Source organism: Oryctolagus cuniculus, chromosome 3 (genome assembly GCF_964237555.1).
Source record: "Oryctolagus cuniculus chromosome 3, mOryCun1.1, whole genome shotgun sequence".
Classification (NCBI taxonomy): domain Eukaryota; kingdom Metazoa; phylum Chordata; class Mammalia; order Lagomorpha; family Leporidae; genus Oryctolagus; species Oryctolagus cuniculus.
The window spans coordinates 181,909,454-181,931,923 of record NC_091434.1 but is presented as its reverse complement, the minus strand read 5'-3'; the positions used below and the strand labels follow the sequence as shown (position 1 = coordinate 181,931,923).

Genomic DNA, 22,470 nt, shown 5'->3' with positions numbered 1-22,470 from the left:
TCATATCCCAAAGTGACCTATACATTTTTTTGTATTCTATGACCTATACTTTTTTTGTATTCTGTATTAACTGCCGTGTATCAGAGAAAACATGTGCTATTTGTCACTTTGGGACTGCCTTATTTCGCTAAGCATAATGAAAGGACCTTATTTTGAACAGGAAACGTAATTAGATTTGGAGAATCCTAAGTGACAAAATTAGCTCCAACTTGATTCTTCTCAAAAGGGTGTCGTATCAGTTCTGGCATCAAGGCTCTGTCATTGTGTCCACATTGTCTGCAGGGTGGAGGGGTAGATTACAGGAAAGAGAGGCAAGAAGATTGAGGATGGGAGACTGCGAGAAGGATGATGATTCTTAGAATGTAATATTACTGCTGCAGACAAGTAAGAACTTTAGCTATGGGGAGTGCTATTCGTAGAAGAGATAAAATGAGAAAGATAAAAAATATATCAGAAAAATTAAGTATTTCCACAGATGAGTGGGATTTAGTGAGAAAGATTTCAAGCTTTGAGCTTTTGGACATGGAGAAATGAAGAGGCTGGGATATTAAAAATGGAATGGAATGGAATGATTTTGCCAATTCATCATTTAATGCTGATAAAACTAAGATTTTAGGAACAGGAATATTTTGTCACAGAAACATGGAGCTGAGAACCCAGGCCAAGTGGTTTTAATTGCTGTGTTCTTTCCACCACTCTGACTGATGGGGAGCCATGGTTTAGGGAGAAGGGAATTAGACCCTCAGCATTCGTGGGACATGCAGGAGTGGGCCTTTCTGGAAAAATAAAGAGGAGGAAGAGGAAGGGAAGGAAAGAAAGGTGATATTCATGTCACAACAGGATGAACAAGATTCTGAAGAGTTGGGAAATATGTGCCCCTGAATCTCCCTCTACCAAGCCTACAGCACCACATCAGCTACAGTCGTGTGTTCCTGGGTCTGATTCACGTTTTATTTTTTTTATAAATGCTTGTTATTTGAATAAATGTCCTGTGCCTTTCCATTCCCACAGGTGGCTGTTATCACAGAAATTGACCTTGTCCTGGGAGAAGCGTACACGGTGGAGTGGACCTTGACGACGAGGGATGAGGAAAAGATCGACTGCTATCCTGATGAGCAGGGAGTTTCTGCAGACAACTGCATTGCCCGTGGCTGTGTCTGGGAGGTAACTGGTGGTGTTAGCATGCCTTAAAACCTCTGCGGCCGGCGCCGCGGCTCACTAGGCTAATCCTCCACCTGCGGCACCGGCACACCGGGTTCTAGTCCCGGTCGGGGCGCCAGATTCTGTCCCGGTTGCCCCTTTCCAGGCCAGCTCTCTGCTGTGGCCTGGGAGTGCAGTGGAGGATGGCCCAAGTCCTTGGGCCCTGCACCCCATGGGAGACCAGGAGAAGCACCTGGCTCCTGCCTTCTGATCAGCGCAGTGCGCTGGCCGTGGCAGCCATTGGAGGGTGAACCAACGTCAAAGGAAGACCTTTCTCTCTATCTCTCTCTCTCACTGCCCACTCTGCCTGTCAAAAAAAAAAAAAAAAATCTCTCCGCTTATTCTGCACCTTCTCCGTGTAACTACTGAAAACACATAGAAGGTTCTCCCAAGGGAACCTAGTATGGATTTAAAGAGTAAGTGGCAATAGGAATGGTACCTATTGTATAAATATTTTGCTTGGAGGACAGGAATTTAAATGTGTATCATTACCAAATGATGTACAGGTGATGGACTGGCTTTCTCTCCCCATACATTGTGTGTCCTCATTGTTTCTCTTGGATAGTTCTAAGACCACACGCTGATCCAGACACTGGCCTTTTCTTTCAGGAATCCAGTTCTCCTGGGGTCCCTTTCTGCTACTTCGTCAATGATCTATACTCGGTCAGCAATGTTCAGTATCACTCAGATGGGGCCTCTGCTGACATCTCCCTAAAGTCCTCTGTTGAATCCAATGCCTTCCCTTCCACACCCGTGAACCCCCTGTGCCTGCAAGTGACCTACCACAAGAATGAAATGCTGCAGTTTAAGGTAAGCCCGGTGTCTGCATCAGACACGGGAAAGCCCTTTTCAGGTCTATTATTCTGTGCTATTGCAGGTTACAGGATCCTATGAAAGATTACCCTTCTGAGTTAACAGGTGATAACAGAGTAGATCCTCATGCTCATACTAAGAGCAATGCAAAGATACTGAAGGAATAGCAAGACCTGTCCTAATTTGCATTTCAAAAAATTGCTGTGGCTACTCTAATGAAAACAGCTGGTGAACAAAATGTGGAGAGACAAGTTAGAGGCTCATTTGATCATGTGGGGAATGAAGGTTGGACTAAGTACAGGAAAGGAGGTGGAGAATACTGAACATGTTTGAGATCGAGAAGGTGGGATTACAGGATCAGGTGCTGGGTTTGCTGATAGGGATATTGAAGAGGGGAGGATGAAGAACAGTCACTATGTCTCTAATCTGCAACTGCAGTGGATAATTGTCATATTAACTGAAATGGGGTTATTGAAAAGGTTTGTGCTTGGTCTGTATGTAGAATGAGTATTGATTGGATGCTGAATTTGAGGTCTCTGTGAAATAACCATTAAAGGAAAGTGACTTTGTTTTTCCCCATGGTTTTTTACACATAAGGGTCAATGAGGGGCTATCTGTTCTTATGCTTATTTCTCTATTAGAGTGTAAGCTTTACACTAATGCTTCTGAACCCTAACGCAGAGTCTAGAAGATATACGCATTCTCATATTTGCTGATGGAGTAAATGACCAAGGTGAACCCAGTGGCACTGCATGAGAGGGTCTTCACACTCACATCTGCTGATGCATGGATAATGTGTTTTTAACTGTGTGTCTTCACCTTGGCACCGGCATGTTGGTGGCATATAATAGGTTGGAAATGGATGAACTTGCCTTATAGCGTAACCCTAGTTCTTACCTACTCTATCTGCTGACCCTGCACTAGGTCTCTCCAAAACATTCACATCTTTCTGAGCCTACTTTAGACTCTGTGCCTTTGTATTTGTTATTTCTTTACCAGGAATACTTGGCTCTTTTCTGTGCTTGGCCAATGACTACATAGTTTTTAAGACACATCCTGTATTCTTCCCAGTAAACTATGCCCTTCTCTCGGAAACAGGGTTAGTCACTTCTTCCCTGCCTGTATTCTGCTAGCACTGTTGCCCAGTTCTGCACTTGCACACGTCATCTGGGTGTTGTGCATCTTTCCCATGCACTTCTCATTAGCAGGTGTTTTTTTTTTAAAGCAATAACCATGAATTTTTCAGTTCATACCCCCAGTGTCCAATACGTTACCAAGCAGGAATATAGTAGATACTTAATGAATCAAATTTGTATGCCAGTTTCAGCAGACAGCAATAATTATTTTAATCAAAAAGTTTATGTCCTTTGGGGAGAATTTTTTTTAATTCTGAGAAGTTTTCAAATATTTGCATGCACTAATATTCCCACAGAGAAGTAGCAAATAGTATGTTCATAAATATCACACTGATATCAGAATTATTTCCCAAATTACCATGAATGTCCAAGAGAATGTGTTATTGGAATAAAGGTCTCAAAAATGAGATATGACAGACTTAGCCCAAAATGGTGAATCTGACATTGTTCTGTGAATGGCAATGGAATCTCAGCCATCATGAGCTTAAAGACAAATAATTATAGCACACAGACTATTTGCCAAACAAGAAGCTTCTACTAAGGGAGCAGACTTAAATAGAACTATTCTTGCAATTTCATAGCTTTATGGGACATATATATTTACAGACTGTGTATGGATCAAGTCAGGATACTTGAGTCATCCTTATTCTCAGATATTTTACACATAAGGGTCAATGAGGGGCTATCTGTTCTTATGCTTATTTCTCTATTAGAGTGTAAGCTTTACACTAATGCTTCTGAACCCTAACTCAGAGTCTAGAAGATATACGCATTCTCATATTTGCTGATGGAGTAAATGACCAAGGTGAACCCAGTGGCACTGCATGAGAGGGTCTTCACACTCACATCTGCTGATGCATGGATAATGTGTTTTTAACTGTGTGTCTTCACCATGGCCCCGGCATGTTGGTGGCATATAATAGGTTGGAAATGGATGAACTTGCCTTATAGCGTAACCCTAGTTCTTACCTACTCTATCTGCTGACCATTTCTTTGTGAGAAAACATTCAGATTTCTGTCTTCGATCTCTTTTGAATTACACAATACAATATTGTTAACTATAATCACCCTCTGTGTGATGGCACACCAAACTTTATTCCCCGACCTGCACCCTTGTCTAACACCTGTTCCCTCTGGCCTAGATCTATGACCCCAACAACAGCCGGTATGAGGTCCCAGTCCCTCTGAACTTACCCGGAGTTCCAGCCAGCAGCCCTGAGAGTCGGCTCTACGAGGTCTCCATTGGGGAGAACCCATTCGGGGTGGTGATTCGCCGCAAGAGCACAGGCGCTGTCATGTAAGTGCTGTCCTGGGAAAGCCAGCTGCTCGGGGCCCCGAGGGAGGTCCGTGTCTGCTCCCAACCCCTGTCTGTGTTGCAGCTGGGACTCTCAGCTGCTCGGCTTCCTGTTCAACGACCTGTTCATCCGCATCTCCACCCGCCTGCCCTCCGCGTACCTGTACGGCTTTGGGGAGACGGAGCACACGGCCTTCAGGAGAGACCTGAACTGGCACACGTGGGGCATGTTCTCCCGAGACCAGCCCCCGGGGGTAAGGACGGAGCGCTGGGTTCTGTGTCTGCCCCTCTGCCAGCTCTGGGTGTGCATGCGCTGTGCTGTGCCCTGCCAGACTCCACGTGCTGGGTCCCCCCTTCTGCTTCTCCACCAGGGGTGTAGTTCCCAGGCTCTCTGGTCACCTGTGTTTAATCAGTCACAAGGGAGACTGGGCCCATGGGAATTTGCGGGGTTTCTTTCTCAACTACAACGTCTCCTAACTCGTGCCGCCTCTCTGTCCTGGTTGTTAGTACAAGATGAATTCCTATGGTGTGCACCCCTACTACATGGGCCTGGAGGAGGATGGCAGTGCCCACGGAGTGCTGCTGCTGAACAGCAACGCCATGGGTAAGCCTGTGCCATGGCTCCCTCATCTCTGTGCACCGTTAATTCTATATAGCTTTAGAATGTGTTTGACCTCACAGCCCTCTGAGCTCAAAACTGTTATGGGCAGTGATGTATTTTCTTTTTCTGTAGACTTTCTATTGATTTTAATCCAGTATCATGTGGTGGGACTGCTTCATCCAGCTCCTATTTCAGTAATAATCATGTAAGAAGCGATGGCAATCTTAAGTCCCCAGTACGTTGGAGGTCAGCTGGGGAAAGTCGATTATATAATTTGAATTAGCAGAGCCCTCATTTTGAGGGTACGAAGGTGTGAAAAGACTTATGGCATATAGGAAAAGGAACATGGTGAAAGCAACTTTGGTCAGTACCTGTCCCTGAGTTAATAATGTTGTGTCACTGTCAGTTACCTGTGTAAGACAATGTACAATTGTAATATAAGACGTTATCATTGGAGAGAGCTGAGTGAAGAGTACACAGGACTCCACAACTTTTACAACATGTTTTAAGACATAATTTATTCTTAAATTAAAGTGGCAATAATACTTTTAAAAGATTAGAATGATAGAACTTTTGATAAGATAAAAAAATCGCAGGAAAGTGGGGGAGTTCCGGTGACGGGACCCTGTGAACTTTCATGTAACTGAATCGGTTCTATGCGGGTGCAGCACTTAGCTCTCTCTAACAGGAAGGGTGCAGTCAGAGGTGGAGGGTGGAATTCCAGGGATGGCTCCTCACGGTGACGTTTTCCTCATGGTTGGCATTTTCCTGTACCACAGATGTGACTTTCCAGCCCACGCCTGCCCTGACTTACCGGACCACAGGGGGAGTTCTGGACTTCTATGTGTTCTTGGGGCCCACTCCAGAGCTTGTCACTCAGCAGTACACCGAGGTAGGAGGGAGTCAGCTGGCTGCCAAGTGTTTATACAGCACATTCTGTGCGCCAAATCCTCATTCAGAAGTGTAAACCTCGTATGAGTAGATGGGATACTTTGTCTTTCTCAGGGTCTGGAGACTACAGAATACAGAGAAATGAAAAATAAATTGCTATCAACCATACATTCATAGCCTTTCTAAGCATTACCAAGGGGTAGAAATAGTAGTGGTCTAATGGTGATGGTGGTGATGGCAGTTTTGGTGGTTGGAGAGGTGCTGGGGTGTTGACTGTTGGGGTGATGATGGTGGTGGTGGTGGTGGTGGAGAGGATGAAGATGGTGCTGGCTGGTGGGTGATGGGAGTGATGATGTGGTGGTGAAAGGATAATGTTGGTGGGGGTGGCAGTGTTGGTAGTGACTGTTGTGACGGCAGAAATGCACACTTATATATAATACTTCTGCATGTACTTGTTACTTACCTGTTACTGAAAGTCAAAGCCCTTTACACCAAGGGTGTTTAAAATCAACCATCAAAAATGAAATCAAAATATAAATTTATTTAGTGCAAAAAAATTGAAATTATGAATACTTCTTAATAATTGTCATTTCCTAAGAAGTTTTAGAAAACCACTAGTAAGGATTTCAAAATGTTTTTGAAGTCATCTTTTTTTAAAAAATATTTGAAAGGCAGAATTAGAGAGAGAGGGAGAGGGAGGTTGGGGAGGAGGTTGGGGAGGAGGAAAGAGAGGAAGAGAGAGAGAGATCTTCCATCTGCTGGTTCACTCCCCAAATGGCTGCCACGGCTGGGGCTGGGCAAGGCAGAAGCCAGGAGAAAGGAGCTTCCTCTGGTTTCCCACGGAAAAAAAAAAAAAAACAGAAAAATTAACACAGATTTAATTATGGAATTGTATGCTATGTGTAGATGCAAGTGTGTTCCAGTTCTTGGGTGCAGGGGCCCAAGAACTTGGGTCATCTTCCGCTGTTTTCCCAGGTGCATTATTAGGGAGCTGGGTTGGAAGTGGAGCAGCTGGGACTTGAACCAATGCACATATGGAGTATTGCTGCTGTAGGCAGTGGCTGAACCTGTTGCACAGAGCGCTGGCCCCTTTACTTATCTTTTAGTTCCATTTTCCATTTACTTTTTGAAGTAGCAGCATATTAACTCACTCAGTCCTCGCAAAACCATTATGAGACCACGATAAGCCACACCTTGCAGGTAATAAATTGGTGCCCAAAGAGATGAGTTAGCTTTCACTCAAGGTTACAGAGGTAGCTAGGCCTGTGACTGTATGCTAAGGCAGGCATTTTGCTTCTAGTCTGAGTCGTGAGCTAGACCATCTAGAAATCAGAGCAAAATAAACTTTTCTATAATTTCTAGAAGAGCCCAAGCCCGTCAGGTATGTCCTGCCAAGGTATACCGTTGACTCTGCATTCCTCGCTTTCTCTCTGGAATTGAGTGTGTTGATTGTGTAGCTTGGAGCACTGCAGAAATACTTATTCCTTCATACAGAACTTTAATCCAGCTTCCGTTTCTTAAGAACTAATACTTGGTGTCTACTTCCCAGGTGATTGGCCGTCCTGTGATGGTGCCTTACTGGTCCCTGGGCTTCCAGCTGTGTCGCTATGGCTATGAGAATGACACGGAGATTGCCAACCTGTATGATGACATGGTGGCGGCCCAGATCCCCTATGTAAGTTCTCAGTGCTGGGGCCTGGTGCTGGGACCTCACACTCACCCAGGGGTCTCTGTATCCGGACTCCTTTCTGAGATTGTTATGATATTCTAAGATACTAAGTGCTTTCTCATCCAGTGCTACACTATGCCCCACCCCAACACGGTGATACACATGGAGGCTCCTGTCTCCTTGTACAGATGGAGCTCAAAGACTTAGTGATTTGCGAAAGGAGGAAGGCGTACAGTTGGCTCCAGCACTCTTTCTGCCACATCGCTGTTCTCTCCATTTCTTCTATACAACTTCAGACCATCCAGTCAAAAACCTTGTGATCCCATATGAATGAAAGTTTCCCTACCAGGGACAGGGAACCCTTTTCTGCCAAGAGTCATCTGTGTATTTATAACATCATTCACAAACCATACAGAATTATTGACTTATAAATTAGCCTATTGTAGATTTATTGTATGTCAGGTCTCAGCTATGGTTTACTTGGCAGGGCCGGACCAAATGATTTCACGGGCCCTGTGTGGCCTGCAGGCCAGATGTAGCCCCCTCCCCTGCCAAAACAGTGCTTTTATTTCATCAAAAAATTAACACAAATTTAGTTGCAGAATTGCATGCATATGTGTAGATAAAAGTATGTTCTAAGTTCCAACTCTGCCCTTTTGCTGTTGACCACTCCTCCATCAGCTCTGAGCTAATCACTGGTTGAAGGTAGGGATCATGGGCCTAGTTATCAGAGGAAATGCTTGTGGAAACAAACTCTCCCCATTACTGGAGAACAAGAGGGGCCCAATGGTCGGAGAATGGATCGCAGTGAACAAAGCTGGGATGTGGAAGCATAAAAGACGCTGTCTGTAACTCAGGGTGCCGTGGCAGAGGGCTGCTAGTGGAGCCTGGGCTTGGACCGCAGCAGCATCGGTGGTCCTGTGTCTCTCCCCAGGACGTGCAGTACTCAGACATCGACTACATGGAGCGGCAGCTGGACTTCACCCTCAGCCCCAAGTTTGCTGGGCTCCCAGCTCTGATCCAGCGCCTGCGTGGCGATGGGATGCGGGTCATCCTCATCCTGGTTGGTGCTCACGTGATGTCATGTGGGGAGGCTGATGGGCTGTGGGGGAGAAGGCCCTGTGCTGTCCTTCCTTCCATGGAGTGAGCGGGAAATGGAAGCCCCACTAGGAAATGCATTTCCCTGGGGTCCAGAAACTACCACCCAGGGGACCCTAAGGCCTTCTCTCTGCAGGAGTTCTCCTTTTTCATGTCCTTGTCATTGCCAGCTTTGGTTTTCGCAGCTGACTTGTGGTTTGATTTCAGGACCCAGCGATCTCTGGCAATGAGACGCAGCCTTACCCTGCCTTCACTCGGGGTGTGGAGGACGACGTCTTCATCAAATACCCAAATGGCGGCGGCATTGTGTGGGGAAAGGTATGAGCTGGGCAGTGATCTGCTAGTGCCCATTCTGGGGTGGGTCATGCTATGTCTGAGCCTGGGGTGGGTCATGCTATGTCTGAGCCTGGGGTGGGTCATGCTATGTCTGAGCCTGGGGTGGGTCATGCTATGTCTGAACATGGGGTGGGTCATGCTATGTCTGAGCCTGGGGTGGGTCATGCTATGTCTGAACCTGGGGTGGGTCATGCTATGTCTCTTTGTGCCTGTGGTTTTTGGCTTTTTACATCTTGGCTTAGAAGTCAAAAGTTATCACTTTTGCAAACAATATTTGTTGATACAGATGAGGACTTTTCAAGTAAGGTACATACATCATGGAATCTTTTTTTTCTGGAATCATCCTACATGATAATCAAAGTATTACTTTTCCTAGGGTCATGGCTTAATGTTTCTTAGGAAATAGTATGTAAGGAAATTAAACATTTTCCTCTCTACAGGTCTGGCCTGATTACCCTGATGTTGTTGTGAACAACTCTCTGGATTGGGACAGTCAAGTGGAGGTAGGAGATCCCTTGTTGATACTAGTGAAGGCAAGCTTGTGCTTAGGTGTTATTATTCATGTGAATTCAGATTAGGAGAGCTTAAATCCCTGTCTAAGGTTGTTGTTGACAGATTTGTGATTTCAAATCAAGGTTTGTCAAGTTCCAATGACCCATGTAATTCCCCCTGGATGATACCTCCAAGAATTGCCGTCCTGTCTCTGAATTAGCACCCTGTTGTTACGGGTGCCTTTGAAACAGCCTCCAACTCCTGTCTTTAGGGATTTGTCCTTTTGCCTCTACAGCTTTTTTCATTGAGAGGCTTCTCTGTCTTTCCTCTTGGATTCTCCCTCCTCATGCTCTACTTCTCTGGTCTCTCCACTTTGCTTTCACTTCTGTTTCCAGTCATATGTTAAAATTTGCTCTCTTCTGGGACTAAGCTCTTTCTTGTGATGGACCCAGGTGGCCCATATCTCTAGATCATGATTTTTTCTTAGCTTTACTTAGCATTTGTTAGGTGATGGAATACACAATTTCTTACTTGTCTGGGAAGACTGTAGCTACATTCTTTGGCCAAGATGTGTGCACAATGGCTGGTGTTCCCTGTTTGTTATCCTTTTTCTACTAATAGTAGTGAGTTGGGTTCTCAGAGTGTGGGTGCACAACCTTCTTGAGAGCAAGGATCCTTCCTTTTGTTATTTAGCTCTTCTCCACAAGGAGTGTTCTTTCTGGATAGGAATTGTAGCAGTGTGCATAGCTGATGTGACCTCCATAGAACAGCTGCAGTGTAATGAAAGGGCTCATTTCCCAGGGTGCTTTGAAGGACCTGGACTCTGTGGTCAGCAATGTAGCCTACGTTGCAGTGTCTAGGAACTTGTCAGGATCAAGGAGAACTCAGATACATCTTAGTATGGTGGGAGCACAGCACAGCAGCTCTGAATTCAGATTTCAGCCACCCAGAAACTCAGGGACAATGACCCTGCTAGAGCGCACATTCTATATAATGTGGAATTCTAGTAGGTAGGCAGAAATGGGTCTAGAAGGAGGTAGTCAACGATATTCGTGTCTTATTCAGATGAGTTAGTTTCCAGGGCAAGTGGTAATTTGTAGAAGAGAAGACAGATATTAAACAGAAGTAGCGTAGTCTGGAAACCAAGGGCTCAGTGCAGCTCCAGTACAGAGTGAGAGGACAGTGCTATGAGCCCGTGATGCAGGTAACGTGGTGTTAACCTCTGAACCCCTGCATCCCAGAGTTGGCAGCAGTTGCACTGCAGATGCAAAATGACAAAATTGCGTTTGGGACAAGGCTGCTTGACCGTGTATCTGTTTTATGGCCTTAGGGGCCGTGGGAATAATACGCATCAGCTGGGGCAGACTTCCATGTTGGATATGGATGAGTCACCTTCAGACCAAGGTTGTTTTCCTCTTGTCCATTACTGAACAAGGATCTGTCTCTCCACCTACTCCTCTCTCTCTCCTCTTTCTATCTATGTATCTGTCATCTTTCTAGGAAGTATGTAATGTAAAGGATGTAGCTTTAAGTTCTCCCCATCACTTCTCATGGAAGATTGCTTGATGTTCAGTGGTTCAGACAGCTGCACATGTTGGGGCCGTGCGCTCCCTGACTTTTCCACGTTTGCATTGGTAGAGAGGCCATTTCAGCAATTAAGAGGCTGGCTACTACTGTGAACACTGCAGGTCACGAGCCGCTGGGGCAGTACTGCTAGTCTGAGGGCATTCGGAGACTTGCAGTGTGGGTTATCTCAGCGACTGGGGAACACCCATGGCTGTTCTTGGGGGATGGCCAGGGAGGCCCACAGCTCTTACATTGCAGTGGATTCTCCAGAAATAAGTCCCTAGGCCTAAATGTCAATTGTGTCCTCGTTATGGGATCATAGATTCCATTAGGCAGCTCATAAGAATTTATCAGTCACTAAAATAACGTTATCAGTAATCCCCCACAGTCTGGGGTGAGCTCCAGGATTTTCACAGGTGGTACACAGTGGGTTGTGATTAGCAATCCTGGGCCACACCCACAGGAGTCTGGAGATCATGGCTAGTGAGGGCAGAAATGATAGGAAGGAGTTGAATATAGGCTGGAGGGAAGCAAAGCCAGCCCTTTTGGGAATGGTAGAATGTTCTTGGTTGCATGACTAAGGAGATTCAGATTTTATGGGGTTAATAAATCATGGCTGGTCTACGTTCCCACATGACCACCACGTGGGATACAGTTCTGACTCAACCATGACTGATGCTGACTTTGTTCTAATTCTCCATCCTCCACTTCCCTGCTGTTCTAGTCCTGGCTGAGCCAGAGCTGTCTGTGTCTGGTGAGAAGTTCTCTGGGTGTGGTCCAGTGATCTCCACCTCCACCTTCCACAAGTGCATCCCCGCTGTGCCCCCTAGGAATCCCAGTGTGCGTGCATACCCCTGTTCCTCCATGAGGCAGTTTTGTGTCTACCAATCCTTTTCTGTCCTTTTCCTTGTGTTCCTTTTTGTGTCATTTATCTGGACACATGAGTTCCCCTTTGCATTCTGTCTGTTGTATATAGGAAATGCAGTTATCCTGCATGATTTTACTCTTTAGCCCTTAAACTGCAATGTGTAACGTAGAGGAGGCTGTCTTCTGAGAAATGCAAAGGAGCATAGCCTTCTCTGCAGTGATGTGACGCACAGAGGAACGTGGGGATGTTTGCTGCTGATAAGTGTGGAGCATTCACAGTTAAACCCTGAATGTTTATTTTATGAAAATTCTGAGCTAAAAAGTTTGGGGGGATATAATGATGAATCATAAGATGTAAGACAAGGCTCTTGCTCTCACAAAGTTTACAATATATTAAGTAGTTAGATTACTTTTAAATTTACTTTGTAGTTGAATCCTAATAGTTATAATACAGACTTACAGGGTTGAGTGCAACAATGTGTTACTGGTATACCTCTGTCATGAAGGATCAGGGTTATTAGCATTTATCTCCTCAAACATTTCTCGCTTCTTTGTGCTGGCAATTTTGGAAAGTGAGGTTTTTTTTGGATCCAATTTTCAGGCTAAAATAAAGAGATTGGTTTTATTATAGAAGGAAGACAAACAGAAAGGGGGTGGGTTACGCTTCCGCTTAAAGTCCGCCCAGTTGGATTCCACCCACAAGCAGTTCTCCTGTGACTCCGACACCTGAGCAAACACAGGTGCATCCTCAAGGGTCACGTGGTTGAGTGTGTGATGTCTGCCCTGTGGGGCTGCAGGTGCAGTGGCTCTCGCTTTGCCTTCAGTGAGTTCCCAGACAATGGGAGGACAGAAGTTGAGGGTTCAGGGTGTAGACTGGTGGGAAGAGGACAGAGTCTATGGATGCTTTCTGCATGCCCGGGGGAGTCGCAGTTTGCTCCACTTCCCCTGCCTTATACTCACTGTTTTCCTAATGAATAGAGAACATTATTTTAGGCTCGGATCAGAGTATCTTTCTGTGGTTCAAGACTTTGCATGAGTTCTCGGCAAGTGCCTATCTGTTATTCAAATAGGATAAGTGACTATATTTAATGTTTACAGCAATACAGAGCTTATGTGGCCTTCCCAGACTTTTTCCGTAATTCAACTGCCAGCTGGTGGAAAAGGGAAATTGAAGAAATGTACAGCAATCCACAGAGTCCGGAGAAGAGTTTGAAGTTTGACGGCATATGGATTGTAAGAGAGTGTGTGTGTGTATTCCCGTGCATCAGTGTGTGTCTGTCTCTTTGTGCCTTAACATATGTATCCCTGAACTATAACAAAATGATAATAATATTCCAAGAAAAATTTATACATACTAGACAGCACTTCCTCCACCCAGGAATTGCACAGTCCTGAAATCCTTTGTACCTTGTACCTTGCCTGAGGTTCTGGCTGTAAAACCTCAGAAGCAATTACAATAAATTTCCTGGAACTTTCATTTCCTCCTCACACCCTCATGGAGGTTTTTTTTTTTTTTTTGTTTGTTTGTTTTTTAAATATCACCATGGCAGTCATTCTTGTTCTTTCTAGCCGCTTCCTACTGGAATTTGATTATCCTCCTTGGCTTGGCATCTACAGGAATTTATTTATCCATTTATTTCAAAGGCAGTGTTCGAGAGGCAGAGGGAGGGAGAGATAGAGAGAGATAGAGAGAGAGAGAGAGAGGTCTTTCATGTACTGGTTTGATCCTCAAATGGCTGCAAAGGCTAGAGTTGGGGTGATCCAAAACCAAGAGCCTGGAGCTTCTTCTAGGTCTCCCAAAAACATGGGTGCAGGGACCCAAGGACTTGGGTCATCTTTACTGCTTTCCCAGGCCATAACACAGAGCTGGATTGGAAGTGGAGCAGCCAGGACATGAACTGGCGCCCATATGGGATGCCGGCACTGCAGGTGGCAGCTTTACCCACTACGCCACAGCGCCAGCCTCAGTCACTGGATGTTGAGTGCATATTCACTACCGACTTGTCTCTGAACTGACAGGGTATAGCCATCTTAGAAGTAAGCGGTGTCTGTGTTGACATTTCTAGGACATGAATGAACCAGCGAGCTTTGTGAACGGGGCAGTTCCTGCAGGCTGCACGGATCCCATTCTGAACCATCCGCCCTACATGCCACGTAAGGACCCTTGGCCCCCTCGCCAGCAGAGCCACGGCCATTGAGAGCCGGGTCGAGGGGTTCTCTCATTTGTGCTGTGGTTTCTTGGGGGGGGGGGGTCGGGGACAAATGTACTTCAAGCACTTCACACCCAGTGGGGTGTGCAAATCCCTGGGCATGTTGAGTAGTTTCTCAATTTTTTTCAGAAAGCACATAGCAGTGGTAAAGTCTCCAAAGGACTCCTGAGCTAGATTTCTCAGGGGAATTTGCTGTCACAAAGTAATATGTCCCCCTTATCACAGAGTGGGTAGACTTTGGAGTTATACTTTTGTTCAGAGATCATTCTCTCTGTGGTTATGTGACTTTCCACAGATTACATGATGTTTCCAAATCTTAATTTGTAAAACCTAAGTTGCTGCTGACAGTGTTATATTCATAACATTTTGATAAGAATTATGATAAATGATTTACACATTAAAAACCTAGAACAGGGACAGTCATGCACTGTTTGACAACTGTGTGCTCTTCCCCAATCCCTGCTTTCTCCAGTGAACTAGATATTGAATGTATCTAAAGGTAACATTGCAGCTCAGAGCTGCGTACCCTTGCAGACAGGGAAAGGCACTCATCAGAGGTCAAATTATCTCAAGACCCAGGATCCAGTCTCTTGGAGAGAAGCACAAGACACTTGGGATCAGAGCTGGCTTTAACATCCCTGCATCTTCTCCCCCAGACCTGGAGTCCAGGGGCACGGGCCTGAACAGCAAGACCTTGTGCATGGAGAGCGAGCAGATCCTGCCAGATGGCTCCCGTGTGCGGCACTACGACGTGCACAACCTGTATGGGTGGTCCCAGACCAGACCCACCTACGAGTGAGTCACTGTCTCCCTTCTCCACTGGGTACAGCCTGCAGGACGGCCAGTGATGGATGAAGCTACTGTGTAGCAATTCCAGTGATGGATGAAGCTACTGTGTAGCAATTCTTCTAAACTTCCACTTTGATTATGGTCCTGTCTAAATATTGATGGAGTTTGTGGATTCAAAAGGCTTCTGTAGCCTAGAGAGCTCATGTCAAGAGCCTCAGGTGATTACTGACATCATACATAAGAGTGTTTGTTGTTAAATTAACAAGAGTCACTGGGCACTAACTTCCTATGGAGGACCTCTGTCCTCAGAGTTGTATTATGAGAGTTCACAGTAGAACTTGTTCTCAAACACTTGTTTCATTTTAGTGTATCAAGTGGAGGATATTTTTATGTCTCATAAGTTTTAGCTGTAAGTATTCAGTTCCATTCCTTGATTCCTAGGTGCTTCCTTAATGATAGTTACCAGTGGCACAGGGAATGCAGAGGACAGGGTATCCCCTTTATTTCAAACTTGAATCCTCTTGTAGGGATTTCTTTATTTGGCCATTCTTTCTGGGTTGTCAATGAATGCTCTATGGAATTAGCACATAGATGTGTCTGAGGTCAATGAGAGTACAAATTATCCTAAGAAAAATTGTGTAAGAGAATTCATCCTCCCTCCACCAGTACACAAAGCCCGGTGCAGTCATGGAGATATGTTCTGAAAAATGCACTGGGAGCCGGTGACATCACCGTGTGAGCCTTCCAGAGTCGTCCACGCGGAGCTGAGGACGTGGGCCAGTCACTCACTGTGATGCCTGCTGCGGTCATCAGACGCAGTAACTCTGAGAACACAGGACGGCCGCAGGCGTAGAATCACATATATTTTATAGTAAATCTAGTTTTTACAAGCATTACTCAAAATAATGCTAAAATACTTTGTATAGAATATGAAAGAGGTACATCAACGGCATTCATTTGCACTAAGCAGTATAAAGTACTGTATGTAATTGTGGGCGGGCCATGTTTTATTTGAATGGCAGTGCAGTAGGCTTGCTGACGCCTGTAGTATCACAAACACATGGAAGGTGTTGTTCTGTGGCTAACCATGTTTATCCCATCACTGGAAAACAGGAAGTTTGGACTCGATTACAATTTTATGGGATCACCATTGTGAGTCTGAGCCATGACTGATTGGAAGAACATTATATGGAGCATGAATGCACTGAGTAAAGAAATAGCAAATTTGCAATATTTAGCGATATTTTCTGTCATTAACTCACCTCCTTTCCCTCCACCAGAGCCGTGCAGGAGGTGACGGGACAGCGAGGGATCGTCATCACCCGCTCCACGTTCCCCTCTTCTGGCCGCTGGGGTGGACACTGGCTGGGAGACAACACAGCCGCGTGGGACCAGCTGAGGAAGTCTATCATTGGTGTGCAGCCTTGTGCCAGGGCCCCTGCTGGCAGGGAGGGGGCGGTGAGGGGGGAGGAGGCAGGGCTCAGGGCCTGGTCTCACCCCGCTGTGGTTCCCTTTGCAGGCATGATGGAGTTCAGCCTCTTTGGCATTCCCTATGTAAGTGTCCCTGGATCCCTCCTGGTGACCTGGGAGCTGGAGCCAGCGTTCAGAAACCCTCAGCAGGCCCCTTTTCTTGCTTCTCGGTTCAGACAGGAGCAGACATCTGTGGGTTCTTTCAAGACGCTGAATATGAGATGTGTGCTCGCTGGACGCAGCTGGGGGCCTTTTACCCCTTCTCCAGGAACCACAACACCATTGGGACCAAGGTAGGGCATTCGCTGCTCCCTCAAGTGTTGTGTGTGGTGTGAAAGGCGCCCTCCATTTGTGAGCTACAATTTCTTCAGTCGGTTTTCACTGGGGGTATCTTTAGATTATTCAACCCTGTGTCTGTATGAACTGTACTTACCTATATTCTTTATCTTACCCTTTTATTTAGACAGTGCATCCCAAGAAGAATGCCTTATGGGAAATCTCACTATGTGCTCTTCCAGTCTGTTAGCAATATTCCGTGACTTACTCGGGCATCATCTGTGGTGTGGCTGTGTGTGGTCCCCATCAGGAATAAGCTCTCAGTGACTTCCTCAACGTCCCCTAGGCTGAGCTCCTCACAGTCCTCTTCCTCTTTTGCAGAGACAGGACCCTGTGTCCTGGAACGCCACCTTTGTGAATCTTTCCAGAAGCGTCCTGGAGACCAGATACACCCTGCTGCCCTATCTCTACACCCTGATGTACAAGGCCCACGTGGAGGGCAGCACTGTGGTGCGGCCTCTCCTGCACGAGTGAGTGTCTAGTGGGACCTCAGTGAGTGGTGGGTGACTTCCTGCCTTCTCTAGGGTGCCAGGGGATGCCTTTTCACTGTGTTGTGTATGCTGTTGGTGATGAAGGTCCCTTCTGAAATGGGAAAATAATATACTCCAGCACAGGATTGTTTGTCTCGAGTTTGGCTGTGCCAACACCTTCCTGGCACCTGTAGCTATTCAGTGATGAGTTGTCCCAGGTCCCAGCGGCCTCAGGTCACACAAGAAGGCATATTCCCGGGGAAACATGAAGAATGAGGGCCTTGCTTGCATTTAGTGTGTGCCATGGCAAAGTCGTGAGGCAGTAGTTTATAGGAGATAACAGCTAACTCTCCCCCGTTCTGAGGTTTGATGAGCATGTCCTAGGACAGATGGCTGTGGGCCTGTGTGTTCCTGAGTGAGCCAGGCCTAGGCCAGCAGTAAGGATCCTCAGGTACAGCGGGTTCCTGACGTGGGTCTGAGTTGAGGACTTCCTTCAGGGCTGGGCTGGGCTGGCTGGGCTGTGACTGTGGCACCTCCATGTCATTTCCAGGTTTGTGTCAGACCGGGTGACCTGGGACATAGACGGTCAGTTCCTGCTGGGCCCGGCCTTCCTGGTCAGCCCTGTGCTGGAGCCTGTGAGTAGGGGGCCTCTGGTGGGCAGAGGGTCCTGGCTGTGAGGCTGGAGAACAGGGAGGGGAGAAGAGGCCTGGTGCCGGGTCCTGACACCTGCTTCTTGTTTTGCCTCTGTCTCTTCCTGTTCTCCTGAGCCTGTCACTCAGGGACCCCGGGCCTCAGGTCCTTTGTGTTTATAATTAGCAAAGCAATTCCAGTTCCTAGGACATCAAGAATAGGAGCGATTTTCTACGTATTTGCAGATACAATCATTTCTCCCTGTACAAATGAGGAGTCCAGCTTCCGATGAGGGCAGTGACGTAAACAGCTCCTTACCTTCCTCTTCCTCTGCGGCTGTCAACACAGAGCTTTCCGTCAGAAGTGCCTGCAGGAGACGCTTCTCACTGGTTGCTGTCAGGCCCTTTCTTGCCTTCTAGTGCAGGCCCTCTGGGGAGAAGCGCCCTCTCCATACCTCCGCTTGGTCCTTGAGCTTCTTATTGAAATTCCAGCTAGATACAGTGTCCACACTTCTTCCTGCACCTGCATGGAGCAGGCATTTATTCCAGAAGTCAGGATGTCCCTTGGGATGCCCTCTTCACATCCAGACCCCTGCTGCTGTGCGCTCTGCGGGACAGCTGGCGATGGCTCAGACACTTGTGTTCTGCCTGCTTCAGCGGGACTCCGCTGAGTCCCAGGGTGCTGAGCTCGGCTCGTCCTGCTGGGCTGTTGAGGCATTTGTGAGTGAACCAGCCAATGGAGGATGTTTCTGTTTCTGTCTCTTTTTTTCTCTCTGCCTCTGAAATGAAAAATTAGTTAAAATAGTCTTATTATACCTCCAATGTTTTTCTCTCCCTCTGTCTTTTCAGTGAAGGATTGGGGAAAATCTATAGGCAAGTGGCTGTTTTTTCCTTGCCGTCTTGGTAGGGTGAAAGGGCTGTATGGAAGCTACTTGTATATAGGGCACACATCTCTCCTGTTTGTGAAGGGGAAGGGAAGGAAGTTTCCTTGCATTGCTGAGCTGTACAGGATGAGGAAGTAGGTCTAAGGCCATCACCATGGTTTTCACCACTTTCCTCTGCAAACTGGCTACTCTGCCCTAGGTAACTGTGCCCACAGCCCACACCTTGTCTGTGTTCAATTCCAGAACGCCAGAGAAGTCACCGCATATTTCCCTGAAGCCCGCTGGTATGACTACTACACGGTAAGTTTTTCTAAATATGTATACAGTCTGGGAAAACGGTAGACTGCAGAAGCTTCAGGTGGGACAGACCCCAGGTGAAATGCTGCCTCTGGATCCCACGTGGTGGGACCGGCCTTATCCCCTCCAACCCCGTCCCCTTGGTTTTCTCCCCTCCAGGCGGGGTAGGACCACTGCCCTCCTTGCAGGCCAGTGCGGTGAAACCCAAGTTGAAGCAGCTCACTCAGCACCTGGCTTCCAGGAGAGCTCTTTACCTGTCTGTTTTCCTCGTTCCTTGTACCATCACTGTTCACAGAAGTCTATAAACACAGACTCTAGTGAGCAATTAATACTGTATGTAAACTAGAGGTTCTGTTTATATTCCCTTCTGTAATTTGATAATAGCCTTTCCTTCTCTGCCTTTGACTGAGTGTTGTCTTGTGTAGCATAGATTCCCAAGGCAGGGCTGCTCCATACAGTTACACAGCACAGGCAAGAATGAGGCTCCGTGTAAAATGCTCGCAGAGGTGTAGGCCCCAAGCCGTGTGAGCCTGACTGTGCAAGTACATTTAGCAATGAGAAGACTACAGGGTGCTCACCATAGCATCATCGCAGGGCTATTGTGTTTTCTTAGTGATGTTGGGCTATTCTTGCAGGACATGGGTAAGAAAGAATTTGGTTCCTGGGGCAGAACCAAAAGTTTCCTTGTCCTCTAACCAGGAGTCCCCTACCTGCTTTCTAAGGACTGGGAATACAACAGGAAGAAAAGCAGAGCATGTCCTGGCCTTCTCATCCAAGGGGATGTGGTGGGATTGGGTAAAAACTGGGCAATTTCGGGAGAAGCAGGGAGCTGAGCCCCCCTGACTCCCCTTTCTTGTTGGTCGTCTGCATCTGTCATTAGTCAGACTCTGCTGAGTGCTTCCAACCAGGCTTATCTGGGAGGGAGCAGCCAACTCTCTTTAAGTGTCCCTAACCTTAGCCCCGAGTTTGCAGGCTGGTCTTGCCATTCGCTGAAGTTCAGTCCTGTTGAGAGCGTTGGGGTTCCCAGGTGTGGACCTGGACTGTCACCCGCAGTTTAAGGAGGAGCATCAGTGCAAGGCTGAGCCTGTCCTTGTGAGACCTGGAGTGAAGGCTGCCTTATCTTTACCTTGACCCCCTTTGCCTCAGTCTAGTCTCAGCCTTGCTCAGCCACAAGCCGCCTCACTGAGCTCTGGAGGATGGAATACTGGAAATGTTCCCTTGGAGTACACCACAAATCTGGAGCCACTGCTTGCTTGTCATAGACACTAATATAAGTGTATGTCAGAATGTATGTGGGAAAATGGAATGAAAAGATGTGATTGTTTTCGTGAAAAAAAAAGTAATATAGTAGAGTTACTAAAAATATATCCTGGAATGACTGGTTTTGTATACAACTTTGAAATAGAAGATAGCTTTCTTCAGCCAGCATTTTACTGAAGAGAGAAAGATAAAAGTAATCCTGCAAAGTAAAAATGAAAATGAAATCATTCTGCAAAAATCTGAAAGTTGATGTAATGGAGCCATTTAGAAAAGAAGAAAAATTCTGATGTTTAGTTAAAATTAAGAATATATGGTTGGGATCGATGCATTATTGTGGACAACAATCAAATCTGGCTGTCGCCTATTTTTGTAAATAAGGTTTTATTAGAACGCAGTAATGCACAGCTGTGTACTTGTCAGCCATAACTACTCCTTACCTCTATGGTGTCAGTTTTCAAGTATGGGGAGTTTGCCCACCAAAAGATATTGGGGAATGCCTGGAGACATTTTTTCTTGTCCCAACAGGGTAAGGAGGTTTGCTTCTGCATCCAGCAGGTAGACACTGGGAATACTGCGGAACATCAAACAGGGCGCAGGGCAGCCCCACAACAGAGTTCCCTGGCCCCAAATGTGAAAGTGCTGATTCTGAAGTCTGCTCTAGTTGGGAGAATACAGCAGGATGGTCCCTTAGGAAGCAGGTCTATGCCCTGGGGGAGAGTGCCCCTCTCACCTGTGAGTCAAACTAAAGGCAGGTGTATCAGGTTAAGATAATGGCTCCTGAAGTTGTCAGCTCACCTTGATCTTTCCTGTGAGGTTGGAGTCAAGGTGTCAGTTAAGTAGGGTGGGAGGTGGCGGGGGAGAGAAGAGATGCAGATAAAACAGACTCTTGGAGAAAGAGAAAGTGTCGGGTACCACTGTGGAGGATGTACAAGAAGACAACAAGAAGTGAATGCCCCATCTGCCTCGTGACACAGTCTGTGGAGTGAGGGTGGCTGGGACTCATGCTAAAGGGGCACACTTTATGTCACGTGAACTAAGAATCCCAGGATTCCATCTGGCAGCTGTGTGACGGTGGAAAGTGACAGGTCTGTGCTGGTGGGTGAATAGCAGGCAGCAGGTTCAGAGGCCTGGAGATGTCTAGCAAAACACAGTGTTGTGCCGGCTCCCTCTCATCTCTCCTGTTCTGCCCACAGGGTGCGGATGTTAATGCAAAGGCCCAGTGGAAGGTCCTGCCCGCCCCTCTTGACTACATCAACCTTCATGTCCGTGGCGGCTACATCCTGCCCTGGCAGGAGCCTGCGCTGAACACCAACCAGAGGTGAGCGTGGACGGGGGTCCCCTCTCCACAGCAGTTAGTGCACCGCTCTGTAATGAAGCCCAGCGGTGTGGAGTTATGGACGCCTACTGGTGATGGTTAGGACATCTCTATCTCCTGTGACACTATTGTCACCAGAGAAAGACGCATCTACTGATAGTAACTTTTCCCATTTGAATTTTGATGAAGCATTCCAAGGTAAATTTGGAAACAATCGTTTGAGCCCTCTATATTTATTTCCCGCATTAATGTGTTTCCCACAGTCGGCAGAACCCTCTTGGTCTTATCATCGCCCTGGATGAGAACAAAGAAGCGAAAGGTGAACTGTTCTGGGATGATGGAGACACCAGAGGTGAGCATGTGATGATAAAACCTCTGTTTCCAAGCCTGCGTCTTTGCCTTATGGGCCTTTGCTGCTACAGGTCCTCAGCCGTGGAGAAGTCACAGCAGACACAATAGCTAGGGGCACTGCAGGGAATTTTATTCCTGGACGCCATTCCAGGGGCATTTTAGGTGGACCACAGATGGAAGGAAAACATGTTGCAGTGTGCTGGAATTCCCTCCAGTGGCCAGTGACTCACACACACACACACACACACACACTCATTTATACTCAGAATGGATTTTTTTCCCATTTTATGGCCACTGGGCACTTAGAAAAGATGTTTTCAAGGTCATTCCTATAAATGTTGATGATATGAAGAACAGACCCATGCTATGGGGCAGTTGAATATGCCCTTCTGGTGTGCATATTTCTAGCCATGTGTTCCAGCACACTGTTTTCTGACTCCAGTCAACTAGCAATTCCTTGGGCTCTAGCTTAGGAAGTACCGGAGGTGCATGTGTG

The 22,470-nt window shown here is 46.7% G+C and overlaps 1 protein-coding gene across 1 annotated transcript in view; it reads left to right on the top strand.

The window, feature by feature from the left end:
* MGAM (maltase-glucoamylase) overlaps positions 1-22,470 on the top strand; it is an 87,187-nt gene that overhangs the window by 25,028 nt on the left and 39,689 nt on the right. Inside the window, exons 20-40 of the mRNA XM_070069891.1 lie at positions 1,012-1,164; positions 1,810-2,010; positions 4,292-4,446; positions 4,529-4,697; positions 4,951-5,047; positions 5,824-5,936; positions 7,485-7,610; positions 8,539-8,667; positions 8,910-9,020; positions 9,479-9,541; positions 13,062-13,196; positions 14,030-14,117; positions 14,830-14,968; positions 16,243-16,376; positions 16,482-16,516; positions 16,609-16,725; positions 17,090-17,238; positions 17,789-17,873; positions 18,995-19,051; positions 21,502-21,626; positions 21,887-21,975. Of these exons, the coding sequence (XP_069925992.1) occupies positions 1,012-1,164; positions 1,810-2,010; positions 4,292-4,446; positions 4,529-4,697; positions 4,951-5,047; positions 5,824-5,936; positions 7,485-7,610; positions 8,539-8,667; positions 8,910-9,020; positions 9,479-9,541; positions 13,062-13,196; positions 14,030-14,117; positions 14,830-14,968; positions 16,243-16,376; positions 16,482-16,516; positions 16,609-16,725; positions 17,090-17,238; positions 17,789-17,873; positions 18,995-19,051; positions 21,502-21,626; positions 21,887-21,975 (2,470 nt within the window). The remainder of the gene's footprint in view (positions 1-1,011; positions 1,165-1,809; positions 2,011-4,291; positions 4,447-4,528; positions 4,698-4,950; positions 5,048-5,823; positions 5,937-7,484; positions 7,611-8,538; positions 8,668-8,909; positions 9,021-9,478; positions 9,542-13,061; positions 13,197-14,029; positions 14,118-14,829; positions 14,969-16,242; positions 16,377-16,481; positions 16,517-16,608; positions 16,726-17,089; positions 17,239-17,788; positions 17,874-18,994; positions 19,052-21,501; positions 21,627-21,886; positions 21,976-22,470) is intronic.